General features: G+C 35.9%; 1 protein-coding gene across 1 annotated transcript in view; it reads left to right on the forward strand.

Annotated features, from left to right (window-relative positions):
* Positions 1-18,672, forward strand: part of KIAA1328 — a gene marked incomplete at its 3' end in the record, with an annotated part of 226,115 nt that overhangs the window by 184,629 nt on the left and 22,814 nt on the right. The window contains exon 9 of the mRNA XM_084252345.1: positions 6,545-6,685. Within this exon, the coding sequence (XP_084108471.1) occupies positions 6,545-6,685 (141 nt within the window). The remainder of the gene's footprint in view (positions 1-6,544; positions 6,686-18,672) is intronic.

The raw sequence follows: 18,672 nt of genomic DNA on the forward strand, positions 1-18,672 counted from the left end.
TGTATACAATAAATTATCCTGCCCAGTTCACTCAAAGAAGGAATTCAATCTACATATTCAGTGCACTCCCTATTAAATTCCAACAACAATGTTTATAGAAATGGGAAAACTAAGCCTAAAATTAATACAGAATTGCAAAGGTCTCCAAATACCAACACAAAGTTGTCAGTTGTATTTTCATTATCATTCTTGTGTTATCCAGACTAGAATATCAAGAATGTCTATCTGCTGGTAAAAATGTAAATCCTTGCAACCACTTGAGGGACAATTTGGCATCAGTTATTAAAAGTAAGGAACAAATACTCTGTATCTTACCAACTCCATTCTTAGATATATGTACTAGAAAGAATCTTAGACATGCAAAGGTTAACTTACAAATATGTTCTTAGCTTACATTCAGTTAGGGTAGGCTAAGCTATATTAACAGGTCCGCAGGAAAAAAAAATAATGGTTTAAAGAAAAACAGTGTTTCTTTTTATAATAGTCCAGAGTTAGGGTTCAGACTGACAGCAGCCCTTTTCCAAAGAATAGAGTAGTTCTGCCACTTCTCTGTGCCTTCCCAAATCCCCTTGAGGTGTCATAAACTTGATCCATGTTCAAATCTGATCACTGTTTGTTTTTGTAAGTAAAGTTTGATTGGAACACAGCCATGTCCATTTTTTGTACATATATCCTGTGGTTGCTTTCATGCTGCAAAAGCAGAGATGAACAGATAGTTGCAACAGGAATTGGATGGCCTACAGAACCTAGTATATTTACTATCTGTCCCATAACTAGAAAATGTTATCCCTATAATAGCCAGTAGGCAAGAGGAAAGCTACAGAATAGCATATAGGGAAGGTCTTTAAAGGCCCAAAGTGGCACAGGTAGCATCCACTAGTTTTCTCCCTGATCACGCATAATTACAAGGGTGGACCGGGAAATATGTGACTGTGTACCCAGGAAGAAGGGAAGAATATATTTTTTAGATAACTAGTGACCTCTGCCACAGAATCACTCTTCACAATAGCCCCAAACTAGAAGTCCTCCAAATATTAATCAGTGGCAAATGAATAAAGACTTAAATGTGTACAATCAAATATTATATGGAATATGGAACAAAAACTATAACTAAATGAAGCATCAACATTGATAAATCTCAGATATAATATTAAGCAAAAGAGGTCTCAAAAAGAATTATATATAGTATATCACAAGTTTTATAAAATTCAAAAATAGGAAAACTATAGCACATTTTTTGGTATGCATACATAAATGGAAAAGTGACAGTGCTACCAGTACTTTATCTCTTGATCTTAACCTCTTTCTTAGGTTGAGCTGTTTTTAAAATACAAAATAAGACAAAGAGCCTAGAAAATGAGCCTTCCTAAACACTGAACTCTGAAAAGTTATCTTATCATGAAATATTGATTGATGGATGGGCAGACATAGATCCAGTTCTATATATAAATAGGACATGATCCATTATATTCAGTTCCATCTGTGGATGCAAAAATATATATGCATGTTTATTTTCATAAAAATATTCACATATATTTACATATATAAACATGCATTTGTGTATGAAATTTATCATCTAACATAATATTCTTGCAAAAATTATTTTAAATGTGTATATTGTCTTTGTATGTGTGCATATAAATATAGATAAATATGTAGTTTTGTAATATGTATCACTACATGTAATTGGTTGTATACATGATATTAAATTTTATAGAAGGAGCGGATATAATTAAAAGGAGATATGTAACTTTCTGGAAGTTTCATATGTAATAAAGCATTGAGGATTAAGAAAAAGAGAGAAAAGGTAAAAGAAAGTAGAGTCTCTTTAACAAATGGTTCTCAGTAAACTGGAAGATTTCATTCCTAAAAGAGTAAGTTAGATCATTCTCTAAATCCATGCACAAAAATAAATTCCAAATGGATTAAATATTTAGATATAAGGCAACTAATAATAAAATATGTAGAAGAAAACATTGGCAATATGTTCTATGACATCATTGATAAAGATATTTTTGGAAACGACCACTATGTCAAGGGAAATAAAAGCAAAATAACAGTTGGGATGACCTCAAATTAAAAAGCTTTTACACAAGGCCTCCCCGGTGGCGCAGCAGTTGAGCGCTGGGTTGCGAAGCTGCCCGCAGCCTCTGTAGCGCCATTTCGATCCCTGGCCGCCGGGCTAAGGTCCCATATGGCGCACAGACCTCTCCTGCTGCCCGCTGCTCCCCTCAGCAGTGTACTTCAGTCTGCCTGCTCTGCTACCCGCTCTGGCTCTGGTGAATTCTCTCACCCTCCCGCGCTTCTGACTGTACCCAGTGCTTGTATAAATAAATAAATGTCTTTCAAAAAAAAAAAAGCTTTTACACAGCAAAAGAAAATATGAGATCAAAAAGACATCCTCCTGAATAGAAGACAATATTTAAACATTATGCAACCCGTAAGAGGTTAATATCCAAGGCACATAAAAAACTTAAGCAATTCAACAATGAAAAAAACAGCACATTTAGTAAATGGGTAGCAGAGTTAAACAATTCACAAAAAAGAATATCCAGAAAATCAGTCAATATATGGAAAAATGTTCATCATTTTTAATAAAGGAAATGCAGTTTCAAACCACCATGAGATGCCATCATACTCCCATGAGGATGACACATATTTAAGGATGTAGAGAAAGAGGACCCCTCTTACATTGTTGGTAGCCATTTTAGAAAGCTATGGGAATTTACCTTAAAAAACTGAAAATGGAAGTACCATATGACCCAGCAGTCCCATTCCTGGGTATATAGCCAAAGAATATGAAGCCATCAATGCAAAAAATAATATGTTCTATGGTGTTTATTACAGCACTATTCACAGTAGATAGGACATGGAAGCAATCTAAATGCCTACCAATACAAGACTGGATCAAGAGGATATGGTATATACATACTATGGCATATCACTCAGTGATAAGGAAAGATAAAATGTTACAGGCAAAATGGAGGGAGTTTGAGGGAATTATGTATAATAAAACAAGTCAGAATGACAAAGACAACAAATTAAAATACAAAAGCTTTAAGACAATAATAATCAAAGTGAGGTTTCTGAGTTTAAAAATTTATTTATTTATGCATACAAGAGCTGGGATACAGGCCAGAGATTCGGGGGGTGAAAGGATTCACCAGAGACAGAGTGGGGAACAGAAGTACACTGCTGAGGGGAGCAGCAGGCAAGACAGGAGAGGTCTGCTGTGCCATGTGGGTAGCTCCCTGGCCATCCGGGTATCGAACTCTTGCTGCAGAGGCTGCAGATTGCTTCATAGTGCGGTGCTCAACCCCTTTCGCCACCAGGGAGGCCCAGGTTTCTGAGTTTAAGAGGAAGGGGAGAGGGCAAGTGGATATAAGGAATGGTTGTAGGGGGAAATAAAGAAATAGAAATAAACTTGCCCAATGCCTTAGAGTAATCATTCTTAACTTTTGGGAGATCCCACAACCCTTTAAGTTTGGTGAAAATCATTTTTCCTTTACCCAAAAAAATGAGCACATATACATACACATCATTATGCCTGCAATGCTAAGGTAGTCATGCATTCCTGAATTACATTCATGGACTCCCTAGAAGGCATGGGCCGCTGTTGAAATTCTCCCTTAGATTATCCTCATCAAATGCCAGTTGTCTGGACCAAACTTTTGGCATAGTAGCAAAACAGAAATTGAAGACTAATGTTCAGATCCTCTATGACCGCTAAAAGATATTTATAGTCTGTCATTACCAGACAATTTTCCTCGCCTCTCTTCTCACCCACAATTTCCTATCAGTTGTTTCTACCCCGCCTTGTCCATTTTAGTTTCCCTTACATCACCCAGGATTCCACCCAGACAACTGTGGCAATGATGAACTACTTTACTTACCCCCGTTCTCTCTATTCTGAATTCTGCCACTACGGTAATCTCTCTAAAAACAAATTTTTGTTGTTGTTGTTACTACTGCTATTTTGTTGTATTTTGAGGCAGACTATCAAACTGGTTAAGAGTTTGCAATGCAAATTCAAATAGACCTTGATTGCATTCAAAACCCAGCCTTGTTCTTCCTAACCTGTAATATTGAACATGCTACTTGACTTTTCACAGTTTCCACTTCCTTATCTCTAAAATGAGGACAATAATATAATTTAAGGACTGTTGTAAGGATTAATGAAATTATGCATGTAAAATGGTTTAAGGTTTTTAACAAGGTACAAGGACACAATGATGCTCAATAAATACTTTCTGAATATATTAAATAGTTAGCCTTGAGATTTTTCATTTAATGCTTTAGCTAATTCCATGGTCCTTATTCCTTCCTTTCAAAATTCTGTCTCCTTGGGGCCAGAAGGGATTATGCTAAGTGAAATAATCCAGAAGGAGAAAGATAAATGCCAGATGGTATCACATATATATGGAATATAGACAAGCCAAGCAAAGTGTAAAGCAAATATAAACTTTACTAACCCTTGAAAACTGACCATAAATCTGAGGTATCTAAGAGGGGAGGAGAAGAGAGAGGGATAAGATTGGGTGGGGAAAGGGTAGCACAGGGACTGAGGTGGAGGAAAAATAAATTTTAAAATAATAATAATAAATTTCTTCTCCTACTTTAAATCTTCCCTAATTCTAAAGCCAGATGTATTTACTAGGACAATGTAGTATAATGGTGAAAACGGGAGTCACAGTCTCTGGACTTGAATGCTGGATCCATCTCTTACTGGTTTTGTCTATTGCGATGGGGGTTTATGAGGATAAATGTCACTAATTCCTTCAGAAGGCAAAACTGTAGAGACTAAACTGGAGAGGAAAGAAGATCGAACAAGGGTAAGGGATTGACTACAAATGGGCACAGGGGAACTTTTTTGTGTAAGGAAGTATTCTAATACTAGATTATAAAAATAAATAAGGAAATAGCATTAAAATTGTAAACATGCTTTCATATTTCCATATATTTATGGCTGTTTATCAAATTATACACTTAAGATTGGTAAATTTTATGGTATTCAAATTACACCTCAATGAAACTATTAACAAAATAGGAAGAATATATGGTGTATGGAAAAGGTGTAGAACAGTATCAGGCGCATGCCAAGATGCTTTATCTGATTGCTCAGAGTATTGCATTTCTTCCTCACCACTTCGACTCCAAACCTGGTAATGGTTTGGCTTGAGGGCCCCACTCATTTGAATAGACAAAAAGGGCTGAAATCTGCATCTAGTTGGCCATCTTTTACATCTACACATAATAGAGTATAGTCAGTAATAAGTGGCTTTTGATTACTCAGGGTCATGGTGATTGTTTTGATACTGATCTCTACAAATATAAGATTCTTGCCTTCTCTAGGTCTGATTTTCTCTGAACATACCTAACCTGTGCCATTCCCAGACTTAGCATGTGGTATTCTTGGTGTTTTAGGCTCTAGTATTCCCAACACTTCGAAGCCGTCTTCAAGTTATTTGAGTGTGTACCCTCCCCTAAAAAAATCATGAGTCTTCCCAAATAACTTCTTTTTTTTTTTTTTAGATTTATTTATTTATTTATACAAGCACTGGGTACAGGCAGAAGTGCAGGAGGGTGAGAGGATTCACCAGAGCCAGAGTGGGGAGCAGGCAGACTGAGATGAAATACACTGCTGAGGGGAGCAGCAGGCGCAACAGGAGAGGTCTGAGTGCCATGTGCGACCCTCGCCCAGCAGCCGGGGATCGAACCAGCACTGCAGAGGCTGTGGGCAGCTTCGCAGCCCAGCGCTCAAACACTGTGCCACGAGGGGAGACCCTTCCCAAATAACTTCTTTAAGCAACTTGGGTAACAGTGTCCGAGGAACCAAAAAAAAATTGTGATGAGGTGCTTATAATCTTCCACTAAGAAGACAGATATTGTGTTGTTTGTAAAATAGATACTAACAAGAAGAACGTCATTATTTAAAATATTAATAACTACAAAATAAAAACAGAAAACCTTTCTATCCATGCCATTTTATTATTTAGCACTCCAGAAGAGGAAATAATTGTCAACCAAACATTGCTCATTAGAAAGGAACCAAATCAGTCCTAGAATAGTTAGTTGAGCATCTCTTCCCATAGACACTTGTTTTAGCCCAATGTGGAATTCTTTAAAAGAAGCATTAAGATTTATGTGTGCCTTCAAAGTTTTTTTTGGGGGGGGTATCATTTTAATTTGGGATGTTTGTAGGTACAAAGTGCTGGAATTTTCTCTTGTCAAAGAGAAGAAAAACAGTAAGTAAAGGGAACAAAATAAAGTTACCTTCTTGGGCATTTGCACAGTAAACTAAATTGGCAAAAATATAATACGTGATCATGTTTAAAAACAAAATCTCTAGTTAGTCCATTCTACAAATTGACTTTTTGAAAGCATGACATTATGAATCTGATGTTTATACAACTAAACTCACTGAGTTTTCCATCTGCCATTATTTCACTTAAGGGGGAGAAAAATACCTTACTCTCAAAACTTGGGGATCCCTAAAATCTCTATTATATTTCTCAGAATGGACTTTCCCATTACCTTTTATCAGATCCCCAAATATTTCCTTTACTGTTCATACAGGAACAATGACAGGAGTTAGAAAAGATGCATCTACATCTCCTATGACAACAGGAAGCCCAAAGGAACTTGTAACCACAACTGCATCATCATTCCAACAGGATACCTCCCGGTAAGCAGAGATACCCTAATAAGCACATTTTTTTCAAGTTTATTTAATAAGGAGTAGGAAAATCTTGGCAATTCTTATTGGCTCTTACTTACTTGAAAGTATCTAGATTTCACCGGGTTGAACTCATGGAACCCTTTCCTTACCATGCCATTATTTAATTGATAATAGTAATTGGTTAGGACTTCTGTAGAAACACACAGTTAATCCTATCTTTCATCTGAAATCCATTTTCATCAGAAAGTCCTTCCCAATTTATCATAGAATGCTTATATACACTTATACTAAAAGTTTAACTAACTGAATTAATTGATCCTGAAAATCACAGGTTTTATACTACAGCTAAAGGACTGTCAACATTTACTTGTATAAGAGACTTTGTGGTTTTTTTTTTTTGTTTGTTTGTTTGTTTGTTTTATGTTTTTGCCAATCTCCTTAATTATTAGTTTTTATTTAAAGATTATTTTTGCATACAAGAGCTGGGGTACAGGCCAGAGATGCAGGGGGTGAGAGAATTCATCAAAGACAGAGTGGGGAACAGAATAGGCAGACTGACTGAATACACTGTTGAGGGGAGCAGCGGGCAAGTTAGGAGAGGTCTGCTGTGCCATGTGGGTTGCTCCCTGGCCTGCTCATGCTGCAGAGGCTGCGGATTGCTTCATAGTGCGGTGCTTAACCCCTTGCACCACCAGCAGACCCTTAATGATTAGTTTAATAGAAGATATTGGGGTTCTCATAGCTGCTTCTGGATCCTACCTGTGGTTGTTTGGATTAAAGGACATGATGGAAATCTGACCTTGCACAGATGTGTATCAGAGACTTTTAAAGAGTTAATAAATAATTCCATCAGCTTTTTTTGGACTCAGGAAAAGAAATATGTTGTTAAAATTTCCCATATCTAATAAGTCATCTTGTATAACACTTTGAAGCTGAATATATAAACATCAACACCAAAAGGGCTTGATTTATGTTTCCTTGGGGATATGATACTTTGAACATTTAAATTGCTAGCATCTTAATGAAATGAATATAGATTTTAAGACTTAATTTTGAAGACTTGGAAATTGACTAATACAGAGAGATAGTCATAATGGTTGTCATCTGCTGAGCATATACTGTGTGCCTAGTGCTGTGCTAAGTCCTTTGTATGCGTTACCTGATTTAATCTTTATCACACCTTTGTGAGGTGGTCCTACTGTTATACTCATTTTGAAAATTAGGAAATGAAGTGCAGAGAGATTGAGTCACTTGCCTAAGGTCACATAGCTAATAAGAAATTGAGGTAGCATTTCAGTCTCTAAAGCCTCAAATCCTAATATTAAATATTATAATAGTTGACAATGACAACTCCCTATTTTAGAGGCCATCTGCAATCAAAAGGAAATTGAACTAGTTTACCACATTCTTTTTCCATTACTCCTTTCTATTCTTCTCAATGTTGTCATACTGGCTTTTTGCCAAAGACCCACATGAGTTGTGGTTCTGAAATGTTGATGGACCACTTAATGTGCTCAAAGGATTCATCCTACTTCACCTTGAGGGATTCCTTTGGAGTTACAGGTAGAGAAGAGAGACAGTCTGGATTTTTAATCTTAGTGAATGTTCCTATTGTTGAAGATGAGAATGAGATCTTTACCACTACTTTAATGTGTTTTTGATGATTATATTTCAGTTTAGAGAGAAGCATGAAAAAGAAGAATAAAATGTTTCCCCGGTAAGGTTTTGTAGAACATCCTCAGCATACATTTTCTGAATAGACTATATCAACTTTGGAGAGTTTTACAAGCCCAGGTCAAAATTGCTGTGAAGACTCATAATTTATATACCTTAAGAAAAAGATTCTTTATCTATTAGTTCCTAAGACTGCAGAGCAGCTAAATATAGATTCTCAGAAGCTTCTTAAATAATGAGCATTTGGCTAAATAAAACAATATGTAGCACACCAGATTTTATCCTTTAGAGTGCACAATGACATATTATGGTCTATTATACAAACTGCAGAGTTGAAAAAGAAGACTCACTTCTATGAAAATCAGTTACCAGGAAGGCACAGTGGTGGCTTTCCAGATTTCAAAATCAGGATTATTTGAATTATTTTTATTTCAAAGGTACAAAAGGCATTTTTTATAGACTGCTTTTCAGTTATACCAAACTCATAATGCAATAAAAAAAAAGCCTATTGTTCTTCATCCCAATAAGCCTTTGAAAGAACTGAGGAGAAAAAAAATAAAAAGCCTTTCCCCTGTCCACACCGTAAATTCTGAGAATTTTCAGAACTTATAAAAAGGATGGGGGTAGGACAGATGCCTGTGGGAGACAGGTTTTCCTTTGTTCTCTGAAACGTGCTAACACCTAGAAGAGCCCTGTGTCGTTCCATGTGCAGGTGATAAAACCAGGCGTGGCAAAGTCATCTTTCTCATTCACAGGGTAGGTTGTTAATTGTACTCTCTGCTGCCTGTCAATATAATGTGAAATTTTCATTCCCCATTCAAGATGGAAAAAGTTGTGGCTGAAAATGTTAACATTTGCATTTTTATTTGTTGATTTATTTAAAGGACAGCCTCTCCTACAGCAATCCATCACTTGGTGACACCCCAAATATGAATAATGTATTGTAGACTTGTGGTTACAATGTGTAATAAGTGCGAGAGACAGTAAAGGAATGTTAACTATGTTGCAAATGTAATATTTATTGACTCATAAAGTTTATTGCTTTCCAGGTTCAATAACACTGACCATAGGACATTAATATCACTTATCCTGATTTTAGCTGGGCACCTTTGTATGTAGAAATATTCATCTATCTCATGCTAACAAAATAAATATGTAATTTACAGCACAAGCAAAGAGGGCTTTATAGTTTTCTGTGCTAGAAGCTACAATGCTTCTTTCTCTCCATTTCACTTCTGGCCTCCTGCATTGATCACACATCCTGAGTTGTCCAAAAGAGTAAGCAAGCACGGTGGTCATCTTGGCACTGGAGGGTAGCACCACTGAACTAACGGTCACACATTTCTGCTTGGCTGGAACAGGCAACACTCCACACACCACTTGACCTGGGGCTTTTTTCTCAGTCATTCTGAACCCTGATGGATAGGTATGCCTTCACTGGGAAAGAAAATTGAACAAATAAATACTTTTAATTCCATGTTACTGAGTCAGAGTTAGAGTTTACCAATTCTATTCGATGCTCCTGTCTCCAATGTGAAGCCGGAACTAGGCAGGTTAGCAGGGAATCTATTATAAGTGTATATGTTAAGGAAAATTAACCCTTTCGTGCCTTCCAGCATTAGGCTTGTCCATTGCCAACAATAAAGATTGTACAGGAGTATCTGATATCCAGAGAAAAAGAAGTAATGTTAATTAGCAACCATCAGCTGTAATTGTCATCCCCATTAAGATGCAGAATTATGTATTTCTTCGTTATAAATAACCTTTCTAATTGTACTTGATGTATGCCAATTTAATCAAAAAGTATACTTGCAACAGATATTTGCATTAATGCTGCTTTAAATCTTCAAATCTTTTATTTCAAATTTGATTGGGAATGGGGACCTATTAGAGCTGTATATCCTGTACCTGATGCTATCTTTTTCTATTCGGGTATGTAGATCCTGATACATTTTATACTGAAGTGAAGACAGTGGTTTCTGGAATTGCTCAATGAAACAGAAATCTTGTCACTTTTTAGAATACTGGCCAAATTTCTGTCTCTCAGTCATATGACAACTCAGTGATGATTGATGATCACCCAGACTGATTAAGAGTCAAATGGGAGGTGGGGGAAGCAGCAGGGTTACATTCTCAGTCCCTGAAGTGAAATGTTACTAAAACCCTCTTCTCTCTGCTTTTCTCTGAATCCTAAGAAGAGTTATGGACCACACTCTTGCCCTGCTTTTGTGTGGGAGATATGAAGAGAAGAAGTCAGATGTCACTAAATCATGCCCAAGTGGTGAATTTTGGAGATTGGTGCTGGAGTTAGCCTATTTCTTTTTCTTTTTTTAATAATACCTTGTTTTTTTGCATAGAAGAACTGGGGTGTAGGTCAGAGGATTCACCAGAGACAGAATGGGGAGCAGAACAGGTGGATTTACTGAAATACACTGGAAAGAGGAGCAGCAGGCAAGACAGGAGAGGTCTGCTGCACCATATGTGGTTTAGCTCCCTGGCCGGCTATTGAACTCAGGTCGTACCTGTGATAGCGCTGAGACTTAACCCATAGGCCACCAGGGAGGTCCAGGAGTTAGCCTATTTCTAAGAAGTGCTGTTCACCTTTCTACTCTAGCTGTTTTTCAGAAAGTTTATTTTTTTTAATTGTAATACAAACTTGAAGGGTTTTTTTTGTTTGTTTGATTGATTTTAAGGTATATTGGGTTCAGGAAGGGAGGTTTCATATTGATTTTGTTATTGTTGTGAGAGGGCATTGGAAAATCTTTGAGTGTGTGCTTTGAAGGACTTGATAGATATTTGGGAGCTTTTTTAAAAAAAAATTGTTGTTTTTTTTTTTTTTCAGACCTTGGTCCTTTGCTGTCAAACTACATGCTTCTTGAAAAATTTGCCTTAGGTTTACAACTTGGTGCACTTTCTAGAGTGCAGATACCTGTGCACAGCTATGCTCCCTGACAACTGTTTGCACACAGCTGACTTAAAGGTGGCTTGTGGGGATCCCATGCCCTTGGAGGTTGAGATTGAAGGACCAGACTCAGATTATTGGTAACCTGGGACCACATGCTACCAAAACCAGACTGGAAAGATCCAAGTACACTGCATTCTAGAAATTAGATTTTTCCTCTCCATCTTGAAGACAGTATTTTTCCTTTGTCTTCTTTGGAAAAATGCCTATTCAGATTCTTTGCCCATATTTTCATCAGGCTGTTTGGTATTTTTGCTATTATGTTGTGAGAGTTCCTTATATTCTTTGATATATGGTTTGCAAATATTTTCTTCCATTCCTTGGGTAGCTTTTATTTTGTTGTTGATAGTTTCCTTTGCTGTGCAGAAGCATTGTAGTTTAATGTAATTGTTTGTTTCTGCCTTTGTTACCTGAGCTTTGGGTGTCATATTCAAAATTAATTTTGAAGGACAAATTTAAGGAGCTTTTATCCTATAGTTTCAAGTCTTTCTTTTAAGTCTTTAGTACATTTTCAATTGTTTTTTGTATATAGTGTAAAGTAACAATCCAGTTTTATTTTTTTGAATGTGACTGTCCAGTTTTCACAGCACCATTTTTTGAATGGCTGATCTCCTCCTTATGTTCTTTGCACCATTATCAAAAATTAACTTATCATTTGTGCTTGGTTTTATTTCTGGACTCTATTCTGTTCCATTGGTCTTTGTATCTGTTTTTATTACTATAGCTTTGTAATATGGTTCAAAAATCAAGAAATGTAATGCCTCCAACTTTGTTCTTCTTCCTAATGATTGCTTTAGTGCTCAGAATATTTTGAAGTTCCATAGGAATTTTAAGATTCTTTTTTCTATTTTGGTGATAATGCCATTGGAATTTTGATAGGAATTGCATTGAATCTGTGTGTCACTTCAGGTAATGTGGACATTTTAACAATATTAATTCTTCCAATCCATAAACATGGGGTATTTTTCATTTATTGTGTCTACAATTTTTTATTAATATTTTATGGTTTTCAGTATACAAATCTTTTATCTCCTTGATTAGATATATTTCTAAGTATTTATACCTTTCGATGTTGTAGATAAGATTGATGTCTTGATTTCTTTTTTAGATAGGTCATTGTTAATATAAATAGATACAGCTGAGTTTTATATGTTGATTCTTATATCCTGCAGCTTTATTGAATCTGTTTATTCTAGCAGTTTTTTTTTTCTTCATTGCTTATACTTCTAGTATGTTGTTGAATACAAGAGGCAAGAGTGGGCATCCTTGCCTTCTACTGAATCTTAGAAGAAAAGTTCTCAGTTTTTCTCCATTGATTATGATGTTAGCTATGGATTTTTTATAAATGGCCTTTATTGTGTTATAGGAATTTCCTTCCATATATACTTTGTTGAAAGCTTTTATCATGAATGGATATTGAATTTTGTCAAAGAAGACATGCAAATAGCCAATAGATATATGAAAAGGTGCTGGATGTCATTAATAATCAGGAAAATGCAAATCCAAATCATAATGAGATATCACCTTATACTTTCAGGCTAGTTATTATTGAAAGAATTAAAATAAGTGTTGCAAAGGATTGTACATTATTGGTATGAATGTAGTGGGTATAAATATTATGGAAAACTGTATGCAAATAGTCAAAAAATTAAAAGCAGAACTATTTGCAATACAGATATCCCTCTTCTGGATATATACCAATAGAAATGAAATCAAGATATGTTTGCCCGTATTCATGGCAGCATTATTCACAATCATTCAGGTATGAAAATAATCTAGATGTTCATCAAAAATGAATGCACTATGGAATATGATTCAGTCTTTAAAAAGGAGATCGTGACTTTTTCAACAACATATGTGAACCTGGAAGACATCATGCTAAGTGAAATAAGACTTTGGGGGGAAATGGTGGATGATTTCACTTACATATAGAATCTCAAATTTACAGAGGTAGAGAGTTGAGTGGTGGTTACCAGGAATGCGGAGGTAGTGAAAAAGGGGAGATGTTGGTCAAAGAGTGCAAAGTTGTAGTTATGTAGGATGAATAAATCTAGAGCTCTAATGTACAGCATAGTTAATAATACTGTATTGGAAGTTTACTAAGAGAGTAGCTTTCAGTTTCTGTCACCATCAAAAAAACAAAAAAGTAGTAATCTATGAGAACATAGCTATGTCAAATTACTTTAACAGTAATTATTATAGGAATCGTTTCACTGTGTGTATATCAAAACAACACACCGTACACCTTAAATATAACACTTTTTATTTTTAAAAAAGACTGACTCTCACACAGTGTCATAAACCAGTGTTACCGCAATATGATGTTTTTTATTTTTATTTTCCTTTAAGTAACCTGACATGAAAGACCAGTTGCTTCCAGTTTCAGATATGGTGCCATAACCTTTAAGGTAGTAAAATGACTGAGAGTGTCTTAATCCTTTGCTGTGCCATGGAAAGGGACAAATTTTCTGTGTTTATCCCTCTTTATTCTCCATAAATTATAAACCAAGGCTTTACCTCCTGGGCAGTTCAGGCATTGTTTTATATCTATGCCACATTGCCAGTAACCATTTAGATTGCAGAGAAGGGAAAATCATATAAATGTGCTGTTGCTTATTATAATAGTGATCTATTTTATCTCAGGTAACAAAATTCTGAGTTGACAGTTGCCAAGGATTCAAAACCTAAACAAGAAACATGTTTCTGTTATACCAATAACAAAATTGCTGAAAATTTTAATGACCTGTACGTACTCCTTGGCATAGTACTGTTGAGTTAACAGAATGCCTTTAACATGCATTTTCTCATCTAAATTGCAACCAAACCCTGTGAGGTAAGTAGTAGTGTTGTCCCCTTTTGCAACTGTGAATTGAGACCCAAGAAAGACTGAGGTTCTCCCCAAGGTCACACAGTAAAGAAGAAAAAGAAGACTGGAATTTAGCACTTCTGATCCCATATTTCAATGTTTTGGTTCTTTTTTTAGTCACTCTGCCTGAAACTTGGATTTGGTTCTGAGATATAGGTACTAAGATAATAAAATTCTGCTGTAGAATAGAAGTCATACAAACTTACTTTAAGAGTTAGAATTTATTTTTATAACTTGATAGGAAGAAACTATCAAGAAACTTAGTCCTTCTGAGAAGAGGAGGTGCTGTGGTTCCATTACCTACTACAACCAAATTGCAACGCTTTCTTGCACTTGTGCTCAGAACCCTAACTGTAACAAAATCTTTTTTTTTAATCAGACTTTTTTTCTCACTTACATTTCTCACTTACATACATTCACACAAATATTTTAAGTATTCAGATTCCCTTATGTGCCTAGCACAAGATAATGTGTTATTTTCCCAAGGTGGAGAGAGAGGAGCTAAACTATAATTTCAACCTTCAAACTAGAGACCATAAACATTACTTAGGTTTATGTGGTAGGTTTGAATAGCAGACTGCCTCTGTGTAACAGAGTATGTGAGTGATACCTCTATGTAACCATACTGGCTACTAGTCATTGAATGCCTGTTATGGATTAGGGCTTGTGTTGGGCTGCTAAACCAAGAACTATCATTCTAGCTTCATCTGACCTCAGTGAACAGTTTATAAACTATACACAAGCACAGTAGCTTTTCCATTTTGAGGACATTGTAAATAACGAAAGAAAAACCTAATGAAAATGCACTCAAAATGATGATAAAAAGGTATAATTTGAAGACTTCAGAAAAGAATGTATTGAATATGTAAAAAAAAAATGAGGTTGTAAAAAAGCTTCTCTGTCTTCATCTTTAACCAGGAGGGTAAAAAGCCATGCCAGTCAAAAACATTGTTTTGTTTTGCTTTTTTAAGTCGGGTTAATAACTTAGAATTACCTGCTGAAAACTGCATTACTACCAAAAATAGCCAAATGTATAAAATTTCTTAAGTTTGATAAAAAGGTGTTGCTTTTAATTAAGCCATGATCTTGGGTTATTACTATAATTCCCACACTTAAAAATCATTAATATTATCATCTATTCCTCCTGCACACACTGTTTATAAAGTGTACAAGTTAAGAAAATAGAAACAAATAAACTAAATAGAAATAATAAAGGCATAGCTTAATTCTAAGAAATGAATTAAGCGTGAGGAAGCTTGTCAAGAGATTTTACTATAGGAAAAACATACAGTACAAGGAAAATACACATTACAACAGCCTGTATTTACTAACCACTTAGAATTCTAGTCTTTGGTTTCAGGAAATCTAAATTCTAGGTAGAGAGACTGTAAGTGCTATTTTATTGTCCATACTTTGCTCTACAAAGTAGAATTACAAAGTTCTACAATGTATTACTTAAATAACTTATAAAACATTATTTAAAAAGAAAATAAAGAGCACACATTTGTAGAAGATAAACCCATCTCAAAATTTTATATTCTGTACTTGCAAGTAGTGGCAAAATCCCTAAGATTACCCTTGGGACATATGACACAAATATGTTCTTTGTGGAGCCAGCAGGAGGTTAGGGTTATACTTCCTTAGTGTGTCTTCTCCAGGGTAGTAAACTCTAAAAATGCTGTGATTAGTACATTTGTTCAGGGGTGCCTGTTCCTGCTGTCATCATCTCCTAGGTTTTATTTTTATTTTTTTTAAGATTATTTATGCATACAAAACTGGGGTGTAGTCCAGAGGTGCAGGGGATGAGAGAATTCACTAGAGACAGAGTGGGGAGTAGAACCTGGGTTCCAGTTTCTGCTGTCATCATCTCCTAGATTTTATTTTTATTTTTATTTTTTAAAGATTCATTTATGCATACAAGAACTGGGGTTAGGCCAGAGGTGCAGGAGGTGAGAAAATTCACTAGAGACAGAGTGGGAAGCAGAACAGGCAGAATGACTGAAATACACTGCTGAGGGGAGCAGCAGGTGAGACAGGAGAGGTCTGCAGCGCCATACAGGGAGTTCCCTGGCCAGGCAGGGATCGAACTCAGGGATTGAACCCATGCTGCAGAGGCTGCGGATAGCTTCACAGTGCTGAGCTTAACCCCTTGCGCCACCAGGGAAGCCCCATCTCATAGGTTTTAACCTCATGAACTACTGTTTTGGTGGTGTTCATTTGGTCCAAGGTCATCAAATTCCCTTAACTTCAATGTGAAGAAACATATGTGAGCGTCACTTGAGGTCCTAGGCCCTATAATACTTTCATAAAAATTCCTTTATATGTGTTACCTTGTGCAATCCTCATAATCATGAGAAAGTGAAGCTCAGAGAGGCAATAATAGAACAGTTAAGAGCTCAGGTGTAATAATTACAGCAACTAGGTTTATAGGTCTAGATTTAAATGCTTGCTATGTGATTTTGAACAAATCATTTAATCTATAAAATGGAGATAATATCTTCCTCATAGATTTGTTGTGATGATTAAACAAGATAGTTTATATAAAGACGTTAACACAGTCCTAAGTATGGCTAAATAGTAGTTGTCATGTTAAAATGTCCCAGGATCACACAGACAATAAGGAACAGAACTTATTGTAAATCCAAACTCTATGTGTGTTCCCTGACAAAAGGTTAGTAATAGAATTAGTTTCCTCTCAGAGATAAGCAATTAGGGGTGTATTTCTTCTCGTTCACCATGCAGACATGATTGCAAACATGCCTCTTTCTTTACCTTGTTAAGCCATGTTCCTCTAGTGGAAATAACAGTATTAGTAATTACTTTACTAACTTGCTCAGAGTATTAAGTGTGACTAGATACGTAAGGCCCTTAATTTAGTGCTAAACCATCATGAACACTCAGCATTGGCTTTCTTCTGTGCACTGGACAACAAGACTTGTTGGAGCAGTTAAACCAGTATGTGTGAATGATGTGACCTCTTACACTGAGAGACATTGCTCTACAGTAATAGGACTTAGAAGTAAACATTAAGAACCGTGTTTTCAAGGGATTTTTCCTTATGCAACGTTGGCATCATTTTCTAACGTCTTCGAGTGTTCCCTCCATTAGTTTTTCATCCAAATGAAGGTGGATGGGGGGTAAATTCTGGGTATATTGATAGAGTTAGGATATAATGTTGGGTTCCTAAGACTTTTGTTTCCAGGATCACTCAATACTTCACTGAAATTAATTAAAATGGATTTCTTCCTCATATTAACCCTTAGGAAAATTCTGAAATTCCTTTCAGTTCAGTTCTCAACATCTGTCTCCACATTGAAATCACTTAGGATTTTTGTAAAAGTGCCTATTTTCAGGTCATACCCCAGATTAATTGAATCAGAATTGCCAGGAATGGACTCCAGTGATGTATATTTCCCAGTTGACTCACTTGTATTTGGTAGAAAATCCTTATTGTAGAGCTGTACATCTGTTCACTCCTTGCGTCTCCCTTTCTTCTTCTGACCCCCCACCCAATCCCAGGGCCTCTCTTTTGCATTAACAGTTTTCTTTAGCCATTGTCACTCTCTGCCCAAGTGATTGTCAGAATGCATCAATAAACCTGTAATGAAAAAAGGATTGAGAAACCCTTAAAGAACTCCACATGTCAATCTAAATTGTTCAAATTGGGAACTAATCACTAGGACATGTCATTTACTGTTGGCAGTCTTCTCTATGAAGTGATTATATGTACCTATCATTCCATAAGGGAACTCTAAGCAAGTTTCAAGAGAAAGATTACTAGAGAAATCATTCCTAGTGCTTCTATCTGTCTCTCTTCTCTCCTCTCTCCTTCTTCATAATGCTTATCACCTTCTAATGTAATATATTACTTACTAATGTATTTTATTTTTTGTCTATCTCTCCCCCTCTCCTGCATGTAGAATGTAAACATGAGCAGAAGGGCAGGGATTTTCTGTTATATTCACTATTATAGCCCTGTGCTAGAGCAGGACTTGGCTTATAATGAATATTCAACAAATATCTGTTGGGTGAATGAATGATCGAAAGTGATTGTTTCCTTTTAAATTTACCAAACAAATATCTGTTGGGTGAATGAATGATTGAAAGTGATTGTTTCCTTTTAAATTTACCAATTCATGGCATTCCTGCAGGCAACTATTTTCCTTTAAGTCTTCACTATATCTACAAAAGAACCATAGTTTATATCCAGCTTGTATATTTAGTTGTGCTTCTTTTACTTCTCAGAACATCCTTGCATTTTCATCTGTTTGAAGGTTTTCCGATTTTATGAAAATTGAAGACTGTCTAGACTTTCAGGATGTTTCCAGGCTGAATGACACCAGATTCTCAATTATGAGCAGTTTCACCTTGTTGGGCGTGTTGGCATTTGATTGCATAGGCAGTGTTTCCCAGTTATCTATCATCACTGAATCATTCCATTATCTTATGTTCTACCATATCACAGATTTTTTTCTAAACCTCTACTCTGGA

The sequence above is a fragment of the Talpa europaea genome (genome assembly GCF_964194135.1).
Source record: "Talpa europaea genome assembly, chromosome: 13".
NCBI lineage: Eukaryota > Metazoa > Chordata > Mammalia > Eulipotyphla > Talpidae > Talpa > Talpa europaea.